The 15,848-nt window shown below is 42.1% G+C and overlaps 1 protein-coding gene across 25 annotated transcripts in view; it reads right to left on the minus strand.

Annotated features, from left to right (window-relative positions):
- The window catches only part of ERC2 (ELKS/RAB6-interacting/CAST family member 2), a 951,823-nt gene that overhangs the window by 190,390 nt on the left and 745,585 nt on the right, over window positions 1-15,848 (minus strand). For all 25 annotated transcript variants that reach the window (XR_004272356.1, XR_004272355.1, XM_032289536.1 and 22 more), the window contains one exon: window positions 6,647-6,781. Coding sequence is in view for 23 of the 25 variants with exons in the window: in XM_032289536.1 (XP_032145427.1) it covers window positions 6,647-6,781 (135 nt within the window). In the remaining 2 variants the exon portion in view is untranslated. The remainder of the gene's footprint in view (window positions 1-6,646; window positions 6,782-15,848) is intronic.

A 15,848-nucleotide genomic window follows, 5' to 3' on the forward strand; every position in this document is an offset into this window, starting at 1 on the left:
GGTAAGAAGGTGAGAGAACAAAAGCCTTGCTTCTCTTTTCTGAGCTAACTCTATCTTATGGTTCTTTTGCCTGTAGGAAGAGGGGAGAAGGGACATGTTCAGGGATCAGAAATCTCAAAACCAAGATAGTGAGTGCTGCAGCCTCTCTGAAGCAGAATATAGGTTCAGTACTCTAAGCATCTGCCTATATGCAAGAATCCAGAATCCATATGCAGAAAGGAAAAGCAGATTTCTATCAACCATTGTGAGTTAGGTCACTGAGATCATTTTATAGTATCTTAAAATACAATCTACATATCAGTTCTGTGACCACCAGTTTGAAGAGAAGGCCAAATCTAGGCATAGGTTCTTTAGTACCCAAGAAATTTGATGGCTTATGGCAAAATTACATGTATCCCAAGCAGAATTCTATGGGAATTTTCAGCAGAAAATGGAAGTGAACATTCAATGCTCTGAAATATGTCCAATGGTACAAACATACACCTTGGCAGAGAGACAACACATGCTGGAACCATACAGTCATCAGGAGCAGCAGAGAAAGGACCAAAGATTACCATTTATGTCCACAGACAGATTCTGGAAATCACCAAGTAGAGTGGGTAATATTTAGGATTAGGGCAATCAATTTCCTAGAACTAGATCCATAGAATGGGCACCTTAAAGTTCACAATGCAAAAGGGAAAACCTAGCTTCTACCACAGAAAAGTCACTATCTGAAAGTACCCCTAGCACCCTGGCTGATCCGACAGCAGCCCTTAGCAGAATAAAGCATCCTCTGTTTTGCTCTGGGGGCATGGTTTGCTCCAGATCCTTGCATGTTCTGAGGCTCAGGGGAGATTGAGCAAGGAAATGTGAGTCCTGGCAATCCACTGCCAAGAACCCTCTGTGATCCAGAGCAGTTCCCCTTCCTCTTGGGGACAGTCTCCCCACTACTTGAGGATCTCATTCTGGTGATTCCATGAAAGTATGAGAGTTTGCAACTGGCACAGAAACAGCAGGAATACAGAAGAGTAAAGGGGAACAGGTAAAATGGGGGGAAATGGAAGGAATAAAGTCACAAAACACAAGAATGAAAATAAAGACAATGAAAGCTGGGGCAAATGGAGAACGTTTCAGATGACATATTTTCTTTCTTTTTTTCTTTTTTTTGAGATGAAGTTTCACTCTTGTTGCTGAGGCTGGACTGCGTTGGTGCAATCTTGGCTCACTGCAACCTCCACCTCCCAGGTTCAAGCAATTCTCCTGCCTCAGCCTCCCAAGTAGCTGGGATTACAGGTGTGCACCACCACACTAGGCTAATTTTTGTATTTTTAGTAGAAATGGGGTTTCAGCACGTATGCCAGGCTGGTCTTAAACTCCTGACCTTAGGTGATCCACCAGCCTCAGCTTCCCAAAGTGTTGGGTTACAGGTGTGAGCCACCATACCCGGCCAAGATGACATTTTAATTCAATTTTGGAAAATAAACAAAATAGGACAAAATTTACTACAATTCAGTGGGAAAGGGAAAAAGCACCTTTGCACTCAAGAATAAGTGGATCCATCCTAGTTGTGCAATCATAAACACACATGGTTGCATAGATGTATCCAAAGAGGTTGCCACCAAGGTACAGTACTCAGAGACTTAGGGTTTCATCTGGGGCCTGTTAATTTTCAGTTCTGTGACTCTGGATCATTAAAAACCTCTCTGAGTTTCTCTGTTTATACAATGGGGATACTTCCATCTGCCTTTCCTATTTCCTGAAGCAACTATGGGAGCAGTTCATTCAAAAGACATATACAGAGTACCTAGTAAGGGCGAGACACATGTGAACATGCAACAAATAATCAAATATAAAATGGGAAATTCAACCAAATTTTTCCGTAATTGATCTTGTAAGTATCATGTCTCTATGCTCCTAAACGCATAGCCCTCGTTTAGAAGGTTTTCTGTAAGTAAAATGTAAAATTTAAATATGATCAGAAAGCCTTAAAGGTGGTCAAAATCCCTCGAGCTCTCCAACACCTATGAGCAAGTATTTCCATTCAATGAAAGAGGAAGAGGAAAGGAGAGTTTTCTCTTGGGCTTTCAAAAGTGGCCACCTATTCTGGGGTTTTCAGCCCTGAAATGTTAGGTTCTTTGCCATTTAGGCCCTTCCAAACTAGAATCAGAGTGGCAAGTGCTTTAACAAATAGCAGTACATTTTGCACAAACAAGCAGTGAGATCAAGGCCCTTGAAGACCCAACACCCAACCTAAGGCCCAGGAACAGAAATGTGAGTCCTAAATGCAAAAAGGGTAGCCTGCACGGCACCTGGCATTTTAAGTTGGCTGGAGTGTAGAGGGCATGCTGCTGCTGGCCTTTTCTTACTGACCAGGTTAGTCTATACCTGGGAGCCACTGGAATGAGCTTAATAAAATGTGACTTTTCCTAGGACAGTAAAAAGTGTATGATGCCTAAAAAAGGAAAGCAGAAAGACTTGATATCATTGATAGGTTTTAAGGCAGGGAAGGATGCTATTTAAAGAAAATGACAGATGAGACTGATGACAACAGGAACAGGGAACATTTAGGAAAAGCTCAATTTCTACTTGGCTTTGTGAAATCAACCTTGGTAACCACAAAAAAGTCTCGAATGTGTCTCCATGGCCACTTCTTGCTTTGAGGGATTTCCTAAGTCATTATTGGGATTTGTCTGGATATTCTACTTGGACATATTCAATGGCTGTGGCCATCCTGGGGGTCACGGCCTATCAGCTATTAAATGCTTCTCTCTCCGGTAGGGAGCTACATTGTTGGACTACCACAAGGCACTGACTTCTCTTGCATCTTCTCCAAATCCTCCCACCCTTTCATCACACTCATTTGTAATCCCTGAAGGGCTGTGTATTTATGACTATTCTTGATATCCTGGGTCCTCAACCTTAATGACTCCCTTAGTTTAGATCTACTGAGTTCTTGGTGGGATCACTCATTCTCAGATATTATAGCCTTTAAGAAGGTTATCCAGGAAATGAATGGAAGAGGCACTTCTGTTTTCTGTTGTGCAAAGCATGAAGTTGCCTGAAAATTCCACCTTCTGATAAAAAATACTGCTAGAAACTGAATCAGTCATGTTTTAAAATGGGCAGTCTCTGTTTTCACCTGATACTCTGAGAACAGTATTTCTCAGAGCACAGATGTTACAGAAAAGAAAAAAGAAATCTACAATCAAATCAGTCTGGGAAATATTGGATTAAGTTAAATTGGAGAGCTTTCTTTCTTATATGACTTTTTAGATCCTTTGATCTGCTAATTGCCCCAGGACGCTCAAAGATAGAGTTATAATATGCAGTACTTTCACAAAATTCTTTGCCCAGAGAATCTTTGTTTCAAGACTTTCCTCATGGGACTAATGTTCTAAAAGTTACTTTGGGAAATGCTAGTCTAGACTTATAATACTTGGATTCAGTTTCTCTTAAGGAGTAAGAAAAATCATAGTGAAAGAGAAAGGAACATGGAAGGAATGGAAAAAGAATATAATTCTGTAAGTACCTGGCAACAACTAAATTGAATTACCTAAGGAAAAATGAGTTTTTCTGGAAAAGTAGGAAAGCAACTGATTTTTCATATTTCTCCATTTTCATGTGTTCTGATCTCTTAATACAACTCAAGAGGCAATGTCAACATTTTGTAGCCCTTCTTCCAAAAGTCACTGTTGGTCAAACCTTTAGGGCCACAGGAAGGCTAGGGCTGGAAGATTCACGGAAAGGGAATCAGGAATCCCTGGAAGAGACCTTTCCCCTTTAAGTCAGGTCAGCTAACATGAGTACATTATGAACATTTAGTTAAAATCTCATCCATATCACCCCATTATTGGGACTCTCATGCTGTCATATGGCTGCCATTTTTCTCCTAAGAAGAAACATGCTCATATGTACCCTGTCTGTATTAGTCTATGTGGTTTACACAATTAATTGTAGGGTTTCTAATCAATTGGGAAAGATAACTATTATCTATTGATAACTATTTTACTCTGGGCTTAGATTTATAACAGTACATATACAGATATATTAGTTATTGATTACCAAATCTCAAATCTTCTAGTACATTTCACTAGACCCAGGATGCCCAGTCAAAAAGGGCATCCAGCTCAAGAGACATAGCCATCTCTGGCACTAGTGCTAATCTACTCTCACACCAGGGTTCCTTGCTTAACCTCTCCTTCTCTAATTGAAGGAGCCCAGCAAAGGAGCCTTACTGACTTGATGACTTCCATTTAAAACCACAAAAATATCCTTCTAGTCTAGGGTATTTTACTTCCACAGTGAGCCCTACTACAGAGTAAGTTTCTAAGGTATGGACTCCTAATTAAGTTGGAGCTACCTTTTATCTGTCTTGTTCTGATTGACATGAACCAGAAAAGAATTGAACAAGACATCAGATGACCTGGATTCTTGTTCTAGGACTAGACAGCAAATGCCTCGAAGACAGGGGTTCTGCCCATCATGCTCTTCCCCAAATCCCACATAGCAGCTGCCATGGAATTAGGTTAGGACCTCAGAAAAAGATTTCAGCCTATTCACCCACTTCCTGGGCCCTGGATTTCTCATCTGGAGACGGGGATGAAGTGAACTGCCTCTCTGTCCATGGGTTGCTTAGAGTGTTCACTGAGATGTTAGATTTGAAAGTGAAAGACCATCACCATCTTCCTAACAGTAGCAGTGAGAAACATGTGGCAAAGGTCTCAACAACATGCCTTAGCCAGACACTCTTCAAGGAATGCCAACTCTTCTGGGAAGGACACCACCCTGTGACAACCTCTAGTGTCAGTGGACAAACACGAGAGTCAACCAAGTGGTCAAGACACCCTAGTTTGTGATTACAGCTCTCTGGAGAAGTAGCAGAAGAATAGCTTTTGTAATAAATATCATTCACAAGACAGATAGATTTGCTCTGGTGCCTCATTCCCAGTAGAACATCTGAGCATATGTGTCTCTGTGATGAGATAAGCTGGTTTGTTATCCCAGCAGGTCCCTGAATGACCCACTCCCCTGACTTGGCTCCAGATCCTTCTTTCTACTCTTACAGTGCTCTCTATTGGGGTTTGAGTGGGGGAACTCAGGATGGTCTTCCAGCATGTGTGGCTCAGAATGAATGGCCAAAGTGGGGACTGTAGGCTCCCACCAATAAAACTTCGCACTCACCCTTCCTGGGAGAATGCCAAGGGGAAAAGGGCAGGGACCAGGAATGAGAGCGAGTTGATTTAGTTAGCAGGATGCCAGGTCTACTGGGGCAGGCAAAGGTGGGGAGGTAATGGTGGTGATGGTAAAGGATGGGAATTGAATAAACAAAACCAAAACACAGACATACAAGATAATGACATGAAATGAACACCTCTCTCCGCATTTCAGATCTCTAAATCAAGAGTCATATTTTGAGAGCTAAAAACATGAAATCACAGCCTCTCTGTACTTGCCTTCAGAAATCTAGATTTTTCTGTGTGAACAGCTTCAGCAGCGTTGGGGTCTCTGAGGGCAAATGCTTCCAGATACAAAGGTCAGGTCACGCTCAGGGGCTGGGGAGCCTCCTAGTGCTGGCTGCCTCGCTGCACAGCTCCCAGGAGAACTTCTAACACTGTGTCCTATATAAACAGCTCCCCTAGGACTTTTACTCTGGGTACAACATCTTGGTAACTTCGAATCTAAACTTTGTGGTGCTAGCATCAGGAGGTGAAAAGGACACAGAGCTACCTGAAACGTTTTAAGAGTGTCACAAGTACCTCCTCCCCTAGCAAACAATTAAACTGCCTCTTCACACAGGTAATTCTGACAAGCCCTCACCCTGCCATATCCAAAGGAGTACATACTTATCCAGATGGTTCTATTTTGCTACCTGTTGCTCACATCTATGGAAATGTATCACTTACACTAGGGTCACCAAAAAGGGGGCGGGGGTAGGCGGGAATCTTAGTACAATAAAGTAAGAAATAGTGTTCATATTGACCTGCTAGTTTGCATTTTATTTCCTAATTTCTATAAAATTCACCTTCAAGAGTTTTAATACTAAACACTATAAATAGTTTTTGCATTTGGTAGGTGAATGTAAATATTGCTGTAAAACCACAGGCGGTTTTGTTTTTGTCAATCCATCTTTTCACGTGCTTTACTTAGTCAAGGGAGGAGATAGGGTCCAAATCAAATAAACCAGACTCCTTGACTTCACTGGCTAAAATGCCAGCAAAACGGATTTCTCTCCTTGTTGTTTTACCCCACCATTAATTTGCATCACTAAAGAATTTTCTAGGAAAGTGCTCAGAGAGCTCAAGGCTTCTCTGGTTGCCAAGCTCATGGAAACAAAGTGCTTTCTCTTAAAACTCTGAAAGAGACATTCCAAAGTAACCCGCCATGAGATACCCAGCCAGCAATAGACTACGCATCTGTGAAAGAAGAAAGGAGGAGAGGAAAGAAAATGCATAACATAAATAAGAAAAGACAAAACCTTAAAGAGGAAGGAGAAAGAAAAACATTTAGATTCCTTGACTGATGGAAATAAATACCAAAGCTATTAGTTTCAGTTCAAAGAACATATCACTTTATGCTGTTTATTATTTCTTGAGGATTATTTATTTTATCTTAAAATATCCAAAGGGTAAAAGGGGTCTTGGAGGTAAGCAGCAAAGAAACTGACCTGGTCCGGAGAGGGCCTGTGATTGGAATGTTGCGACCTCCCAGGAGATCGATGGTGGTGGTGATGGTGGTGGTGGTGGTAATGGTGATGGTCCTCATCGTAGTTGTCTGCCATCAACTTCATTCTGTTCTGGGTCTGTGCAGAACAAAAACCAAGGAAGATTCCATCAGGAGCTAGAAGATCAGCCAAAGATTCAGGGCATAATTATAGTACCTATAGGGATCCCTTTGTTCCTAATCCAGAAATGTTCACTCTTAGTCAAGTTGAAACTTAATAAAGAAAGCACCATGCCATTAACTTTGATGAAAGAAGCTTTGTCATATCCTTAAAGCTATTATGTTACATCTGTAGATGTTAATATACTTCCTCCTTGTGATTTAAAAGGGAAAAAATGGACATACTCTAAGGTGCTTTGCTTTACATTATCAAGCAATCACGGAGCTCCAGGGTGAGCTTGCATTCACAGAGTACCAACAATCATGACTGACATTCTAGACCGAAACTCTAGAGCAAGATGGAGATGGAAGCCCTGGATGGAAAGATGTGAAGGGCTGGGTGAAAACACAGAACTGCAGATAAACAATACTCTCACAAGACAAGACAGAGAAATCCACTCAAAAGCTGCCAAATGCAAAAAATACTGATGGAGATGGATTATTGCTATGATGACTTCTTAGGAAATGGCTCTCTATGGACATTCTAACTGATTTTGTTCCTTGAGGGAACTGAGCACAAGGTAAGAAGGACTGACCATTCTAATTTACAATCCATGATGCCTGTCACATGAGGCGACTCAGAGTCATGGTTAAATCCCCAGGGCCATAGAAGTGTACTGCCTTATTATGCAGGGCAAGAAATGGACCAGTGAGGAATTGACCTTGATAGGCTCTCAGAATCTAGAAAAATGTCTAAAGACCATGGGAAAAAAAGCAAATAAAATTATCCAGCACAGAAAGTCAGGAAATGTGGGTTTGAGAACAGACCTGCCTGGATACAAGTCCTGGCTCCCTCTCTTTGCTGGTTATGCTACCTTAAGAGACTAAACTGTTTATAAACCTTAATTTCCTCAGCTCTAAAATGGGAGTAATAGTGCCTCTTTCCTTGTGGTTGCTGCTAGGGGCAAATGATGTGATGGACTTCAAGTGTCAGTCTAGTAACTGGCAATGAAAGTCAAATGCTGTCACTATAGTTATTACTGTTGTTTGCTGTAAGACATTTTTCCTCCTTTGTATGTGTTTCTTCCTCTGCTTGCAATGCCTCCCTGGCCCTCTTTCTTCACCTTTAACTTCTATGTCTGGCTAACTCAAACTATTTACTCTAGGAGACTTTTCCTGACTCTATCCTCGAGGCTGGGTGACATGCGCCTCCTGCGTACCATGGCTCTATAACCAAAGATTTATCTGTCCATGTGTCCGTAGACCTTGAAGCTATTTCTTTCATATGCCCCTCCCCAGAATCTCACATAGGGCCTAGCAGGTGTTGATATACAATACATCCTCCTGTAATAAGGGACTGAAAGAATGAAGGGGCCCTGATTTTGAGGGATGTTTCCATCCTAGAGACAAGCTACATGTTTGTTTTTAGCAGGGAAGCTCATGGGGAGTTGAGGACATTTCATGAGTTGCCATAACAATCCCACTGGTGGCTCAAGATGACAATGAACCATCAGTACTTTCAGAGAGCTAGAAGTTAGGGGTTGGCAGAGGCTCCAAACAGTTGGAGTTTTATTATGTAATATAAATAATACAATGACAATAAAGAAAGTCTGGACCTAACATTTTACATTCTTATAATATTTTTCACATACAATCTAACTTATTCTCAATACTTTCCCAGGAGCAATTATTACTGTCCTCATTTGGCAGATAGAAAAAGTAAGGTATAGATTTCAGCCCCAAGAGTCTCTTTCTCGACACAGAACATGGAGATTTTCTGGGTCATCCAGTTCTCAGTCTCTAGACTTTTTTCCTTGTCTTGCTGCTAGCAGAAAAGGCACACAGCTAAACAGGTAGAAAGAACTTTCCCATAAAATGCTTTGGTTCTGTTAAGTTTTGGAAACACCTCACATCCCAATTCTATCTGCCAGAGGATGTCTCATGATTTACTCACTCCATTTAAAAAAAATGTGTACAATATTTGAAAGGCCCCAAAGTGAATGTTAAAAAAAACTGTGTATATGAATAAAAACAATAAAAATAGAGGGAACGATCCACTTAAAATTAAATAAAAAATCCCAGGCAACCTTTGGCAGCTGAGAGCATTTCCATCCTTCACTTGTCCACTTAAAGTGTCAGAAGACCCAATGGGCAAGTTATGCCTTGTGAGAAAGAGCAGGTCAGTGGTGCTGCTGCAAGCTAAGGTCTGAGAGTCCCCTCAGTCAGCCTGCCATTGCACATGAGATCCTGAAATTTGGCGTTCACACCTAAAATTCCAGTATCGTCAGGAACCTGTACTTTTGAACTCATGAACTAATAAATCTGGAATTGTTTCTTCTAAATAGAATTCAGAGAGCCTGAGGGAAGCTGTGAGATCTGCTGTGGACCAGAAGGAAGGGACTCGCTCAAGAATGAAGGATGGAGCCTAAATGGACAAATAATAATTCTGCTATTGTAAACATCGTAATATCCTCATCCTTTGGGGAAGCTCCTGTGATTTTATGAGATTATTTTCTTACCAGCAACAAGCCTAAAGTTCCCTACCTTTGAACTGTGTCCCATAAAAGAATGTACAAGCTAAACAAGATGCTATATGCAGTCCTAAATGTGTCTGCTAAAATGAGGTGTTGGAGAGTAGGCATGTCATGGGATAAAGACTGTAAATGAATGATGTCATCTTTCCAATTTGGTGCTGAAATATAAATAAACCACATTGTTCATGTGAATACCAGATCTGGGGGAAATGTACACAGAGCAATTGTGAGCGGAAGAGGCTTCTTTTGATTAGTCTGGGCTGGAAGAGAAGAGTGTGAAATAGAGATGAAAAATGAGAGTTTGGTCTGATACTCTAGACCGTTTTTATTTATCTTGCTTGTAACATATCCCCTAAACTGTGACCGATTTCTTACAGGCTGGTTGCTGGTGTTCTCTCCTATAAAAACAGTTTGACCAATCCTGATCCTTTAATTGTCAAATTAAAAATGGGTTTTTTAGAAAAAAATTTTTTTTTTAATTTGCACTACCTAGCTTTATCCTCACCCAATTATATCAGTTTACACATAAAGAAGGGTCTGGAAGGATAGGAAGTCACAAGTAACGCTCCCTAATAGTCAATGAAAGAAAAACTACAGAAGTTTGTAACAAGGATTGGATGGGGCTACTATTTGTTCAAATAACTCTAGGCAAACTTACCAGGTCATCCCAAATATAATGGTCCACAGCCCTGTAGCCTCAGATGCTTGAGGTGCCCACCAAAAAGCCTGAAGCAGCAAATCTTCTGGGCAGGCAAAACTAAAAACCCAGGAAAACTAAGACAGAGTTGGAGAGGGATTGCTTTCCACAGCACAGCACTTGGGAACTCAGGGACTCATTTAGCAATTCACTGAGGCCCATTTTTATTTCCTTTGCAATGTCTACCAAACTGCTGATCAGACACTTTTGCCTTTGGCTAACTGTGTTATACTGTTTTTACTATATTATGTCATGACTGTGGAGACAAATCTAATCAGATTTCATTTTCTACTTCCTCTTTCTTCCAGGCACCACCTTATTTCTCTGGGGCCTTCACCTCCTAACAGCTCTCCCGCTGCACTCTCGCCTCCCATTGAACACATTCCATAGCCTGAGTGACATCAGATTTCTGTTCCTCCCTGAATTCAAGTTCCTGGGAGGCTCCTGCTAAACTCCGAAAAAGATCCTAAGTCTCTGATATGCTTAGGCATCTCTTGTTAGGTGACCGCTAGTTACTTTCACAGTCACACCTCCCGATCTCATTGTCCCAGCCTTGGGACATGCTGTTCTCTGTCTTGGTCCTGCTCTTCACTCTCTGCTCAAACCTGAATTATACTCATTAGTTCTGTGGTCTTAGCTTCAATGCCATCACCTCCAGAGACAACGTCCCTAAGCCCAACTCTTCCACTACTTTTGGCAGAATCCTGTAGCCACCCCCGGGGTCTCTGCCATCACAGCACTTACCTGAACCCATGGTAACTAACTGCAGGTCGGCTTGGCTTTCTCCCCCACTATGTTGAAAATCTCTTGAGAGAAGCACTGTGTGTGGATTGCCCTTGCACTCCCCATCTAGTGCAGTCTCATGTCTTAGCTATAAGTAAATGTGTGTCAAAGAAGTATATGAGTGTAAAAATGGATGGAGAGGGCAGAGGCTAATGTGGAACAGATAAGAGGGAAGATGTGAGCCTGGTATGCGCCAGCCAGTTGAGTATTTAACTTTTGATGTGATTGTTCAGTTTTTCCTGTTTATTTGTTTTTGTTTGTTGTAGTTCTTGGGAGTGGCGAAGGCATAGTACATGCATAGGTTTGGAGCTGCCGGGCAAGTCGAATTGGTCTTCTTCAAGAAACATCCCATTCCTTAGCTAATTGGACCCAGTGAAATACTCTGCCATCTCCCTGATTACCTACCTAAGAATAATGGGTTCTGGGGTGTTAGTGGTTTCATCTCACGATCTCCTAGCATTTGGGGGAGCAGGAGCCTTTAGAAAACTTGTTTTAGTGCCAAAAGTCAAATACGGAAAACTGAAACTTTATCCATTAACTAAAATACCTGATGAATACCATCTGCGAAAAGGTGCCAGATACTCCAACTCTTTTCACACTTCTAAAGCGTTTATCCAAGGAGCTCTTGAAACAAAATGAAAATCCTTGATTGACTAGTAATAGACTCAATAGCCTAATGGCAATATGTAGTGATAAACACAGAGTGTTAAAACTGCCTTTAAAAATATTTTAGCAAGGTGGCAATAACAAACTATGCTTTGATCAGTCATCTGGACCAAGTTAACAATACAACCTTCATGAAAATGGTTTAAATAAGAAAAAAATATAATAAGATCTGTTGCTATGGGATGTGAAGCTAATACTGTACAACAGCAATTACAGTTTTTATTCTATCAGGCTTTCTTTTCTCTCCCTGTTTCCCACTGGGGAAATCCCAAACGTTCAGGAACTCTTCTACTGTCTTGTTTCCACCTAATCAGAGCAAGGTGAACAGCTCTTGTCTCCAAGTAAAAGATGAGGAAACCAGACCAGAACGAGATAGCTAGGAGGGGAGAGATTTCCTGAACATCCACTAGACTTACATAGCAATGAATCATAATTGAGTAGAATCTGAGATGCAGTGCTCAGGTCACAGTTGGAGGACAAAATGAAGCCAGAGGATGTAGAAGCTATTAAAGGAATGTGTTGCACTGGGGAACTTTCTGGGAGCATGTAAGAATAAATGATGTAAACGCTTCTACTGTGGACACTGCACTGAAATTCACTCAACACTTACTGAACATCTGCAACTGCAATGATGCCAAGAACAATTATGTGCCAGGCTAAGTGTTTGGCCAGGATTCTCCTGCTGAATCCTCACTCCTGAGATGGCTATCCTTGGGGCCCTCTTTTACAGACGAGGAAACTAAGCCCATAACTATTCAGCTAGCGAGTAGAAGAACAGAACTCAAACCCAGGCGCCTGACTCCAGAGTCCTGCAGTAGCGTCACGAAGAGTAAGGTCTAGTCCGGGTGCAGGGCTGAATCAAAGATGAACAGGACATAAGGAAATAGAAGATGGACTATAACACAGTATAAGAAGAGAAGCAGGAGAGAAGGGTATAGTTTAAATGGATGTTCAGAAGCAACAGAGATCCCCTCCAGCTGAGGGCAGAACCATCGAATAAGGCTCCATGGGTGAAATGCCCCTTGAGTTAAGATTTGAAAGTTGACTTGGCTATAGGTATAAGGAGAGTACACTGGGGCGATCCCACAGTAAAGTGGCCCTCTAATCACCTTGAGGAACAAACAGGTCAATGAGGGGAACTAGAACATAAAATGTGAGATATGCAAGTGTGTGTATGTGTGCAGGCTTCCTTCATTCCTTTACTCGATGTGAGGAGAGCAGGAAATATACGTGAGATGAAAATATATTTTCACCCCCTTATTTCTCAAAATAACATCTATTTGTGACATTTTGGAAGGAATTTAAGACAGAGCCACAGGCATATACTCACCCATGTTAAACTGTAACATCTCTGGGAAAATGGGCCAGGCTCTTGACATCTGTGTGTTCACAGGTATCTACACAATCCACTACTACAGCATCAGTCCTGCCCTGAGCACTGGTATGATCTTCCCAAACTCATTCAGCTGATCCATCCTTCCCGCCCCTCATCTACAGCAGAACAGAACACTGGTCTGACTCTCCCTCCCAACCTTATTAAATGTGGCTTTCTCTTGATCCCTATTTACAGACAGAACTTGAGTAGATCATCATGATGGTTTGGCTGCTGTTTTTATACCTACTCATTAAGCACTTTTATTTTATTTTTAATTGCTGCAGAGAATGTCAGTGTCCCTCCTATATTCCCTTGTTCCACACCAGATCTTATCTGCAGCTTAGATGGACAGTCCTGGATGTGCTGCTGTCTTCCCAGCTGGAGCCCATGCATCTTCCTCTGGTTGAGGTCTGGCTTTGGCCAAAGGTGCACACCGGGCAAGGGAACAGGGCAGATGAAAGTGATGGGGAGCTCATGTCCATGGAATAACTCTCAATATGTGAGGGAAGGAGATGGTGGATAAATTGCCAGCATCTTGGCCCCTCAGTGGACAACCCTGCAGTGTGCTCCAGAATCTCTCACTAGGTACTCAACAGTGGGAGCCCTGGTGGATTATAACAGAAAACTGCCCACTGCTGCACCCTTTCTAGGCCTTTTCCCTTCCCTGTATCACTGCCCCATTCTCTCGCCATGCTTCTTGAGATCACTTCTCAAATAAACTACCTGCATCCAAAGCTTGTCTTGGGGTCTGTTTTTTGTTTGTTTGTTTCTGTTTGTTTGTTTGTTTGAGATGGAGTCTCACTCTGTCACCTAGGCTGGAGTGCAGTGGCCCGATCTCAGCTCACTGCAACCTCCACTTCCCCGGTTCAAGCAGTTATCCCACCTCAGCCTCCCAAGTAGCTGGGATCCCAGGTGTCCCCCACCACTCCCAGCTAATTTTTTATATTTTTAGTAGAGACAGGGTTTTACCATGTTGGCCAGACTGGTCTCAAACTCCTGACTTCAGGTGATCCACCCACTTCAGCCTCCCAAAGTGCTGGGATTATAGGCGTGAGTCACCTCGCCCAGCCTGGGTTCTCAGCTAAAACCCTAATAGCTGTTGAATAATTAACAAACTTGTACTTAACTTTTGCACAGGACTAACAGGACTGTGACTCCCAGGCTCTTTTCCATGGATAATTCTTCAGAGTTCTCATCACTTAGGGTGACAGAACTCTCACCTTCCTTAGGGAAGTAACACCTGCCTAGCACTAATTCAGTTTCGGTCAAACATTTATACTGAGACTCAGACCGAATCAGGATTCCATAAGTCTCATTTCCTGTATCTATAAAATGGGCAAGTGAGGGAAGAATGTCTTCGGCATAAACCAAACACCATATAGATAGACAGATGCTGATCTACTGCTTCTACTGCACATTTTGTGCAGTTTTTCTTTTTTTCATGCTAAAATCAAGGGAGGGAAGTTACCGTTGTTAAGTTGCTTTCTGTGGCCAGGTGACATGGCTCATGTCTGAAATCCCAGCACTTTGGGAGGTAGAGGCAGCCAGGTGGCCTGAGCTCAGGAGTTAGAAAAGAGCTTGGGCAACACAGTGAAACCCCATGTCTACAAAAAAAAAATACAAAAATAAGCTAAGTGGGGTGGTGCATGCCTATGGTTCCAACTACTTGGGAGGCTGAAGTGGGAGGATCACCTGAGCATAGGAAGCTGAGGCTGCAATGAACTGTGATCACACCACTGCACTCCAGCCTGGGCAGCAGAATGAGATCCTGTCTCAAAAAAAAAAAAAAATTGTTTTCTGTTACCCTCTCAGGGACCTGGGGAATTCTCTGAAGGGTTATGGACAATGATTGTAGCCAGGAGTATCATCTCCCTGTTCTGCCATCAGCCAGTGCAGCCCATGAGGAAGGCTTATTTATAGAGAAAGAGTTCTATATGCTCTGCTTATAACGTTAGGATCCTAAATAGTGGCGAGACAAGACTCACATTGTGAGATGGAATCACCTGTTAACATCAAAAATGATAGCCAATGCCTGCTTAGCCCTTGCCGAGTGAACAACACGGTGCTGGCATCACCTCATTCAGTCAGTCTGACATCATTCCTGCGATGCATGCTGAGGTGGTGGTTGTATTTAAAATCTTTAATAGCTGATATGACAGATGCAGAAACCCGTGAGAACCAAGAGCAACACAATTCCACATGCCCTGAATATTTGCCTGGGTAGAAGTTCTTATTGCTCCCACTTTAGAGATAAAGAAACTGAGGCTTAGGGATTAAGCAACTAATCAGAGTTCATATAACTGGTAGATCTGAGACTCTGACTCTGGAGCCTCCTTTGTAACCAGTGCATCCCACTGATCAGATCCATAAGGACCAGTCCCTTCATAAACAAATCAAAACTGACTTAGGAATGTGCTCTGATCACTCGCTCTAATCATAGCTTTAAAGAAAAGCAGCTCACTTTTGATTTTAAAGTTCCCTCTGAAAATGATGGAACTCAGACACATTATAAAATCTTAATGGAGCCCCAAAGAGGTCTAGGATCCTGAACACCCCTCATATAAATTCAAAAGTCATTATGTGCAGTCCACACTAGTTTTTAATGCTTCACCCAATAAGACAGTTCTGGAGCTAGGCTAACACATTAGCAACTGCAGACAACCAAGGAATTTCTAACATCCTGAGCACCATTGCTAGTGGTGGAGTCTGGGGGAGGGGGAAGCCCCTAGAAGTTTCCACCGCAAAGTTACTTATTTAAGCGCAGGTCTGTTTAATTAAGTTGTGGGCAGCACATGCTATACTTAGCTTTTAAACACTTGTAAAGTCCTCTTCATTCATTTATCTTACTTGTCACTGACAGCTCTTCAAGGACTGTAACAGTATGCAGAGCATGAAGAGCCTGGGTAAACAACACATATTTTATGTGGAGTCTAAACTGTTTCAACTCAGAAAGTCAATAGAGGGTCTCTGAAAAAAAACCCTAGACTCTTCT

The sequence above is a fragment of the Sapajus apella genome, unplaced genomic scaffold, assembly GCF_009761245.1.
Source record: "Sapajus apella isolate SASKATOON/1434 unplaced genomic scaffold, GSC_monkey_1.0 scaffold23, whole genome shotgun sequence".
NCBI classification, from domain to species: Eukaryota; Metazoa; Chordata; class Mammalia; order Primates; family Cebidae; genus Sapajus; species Sapajus apella.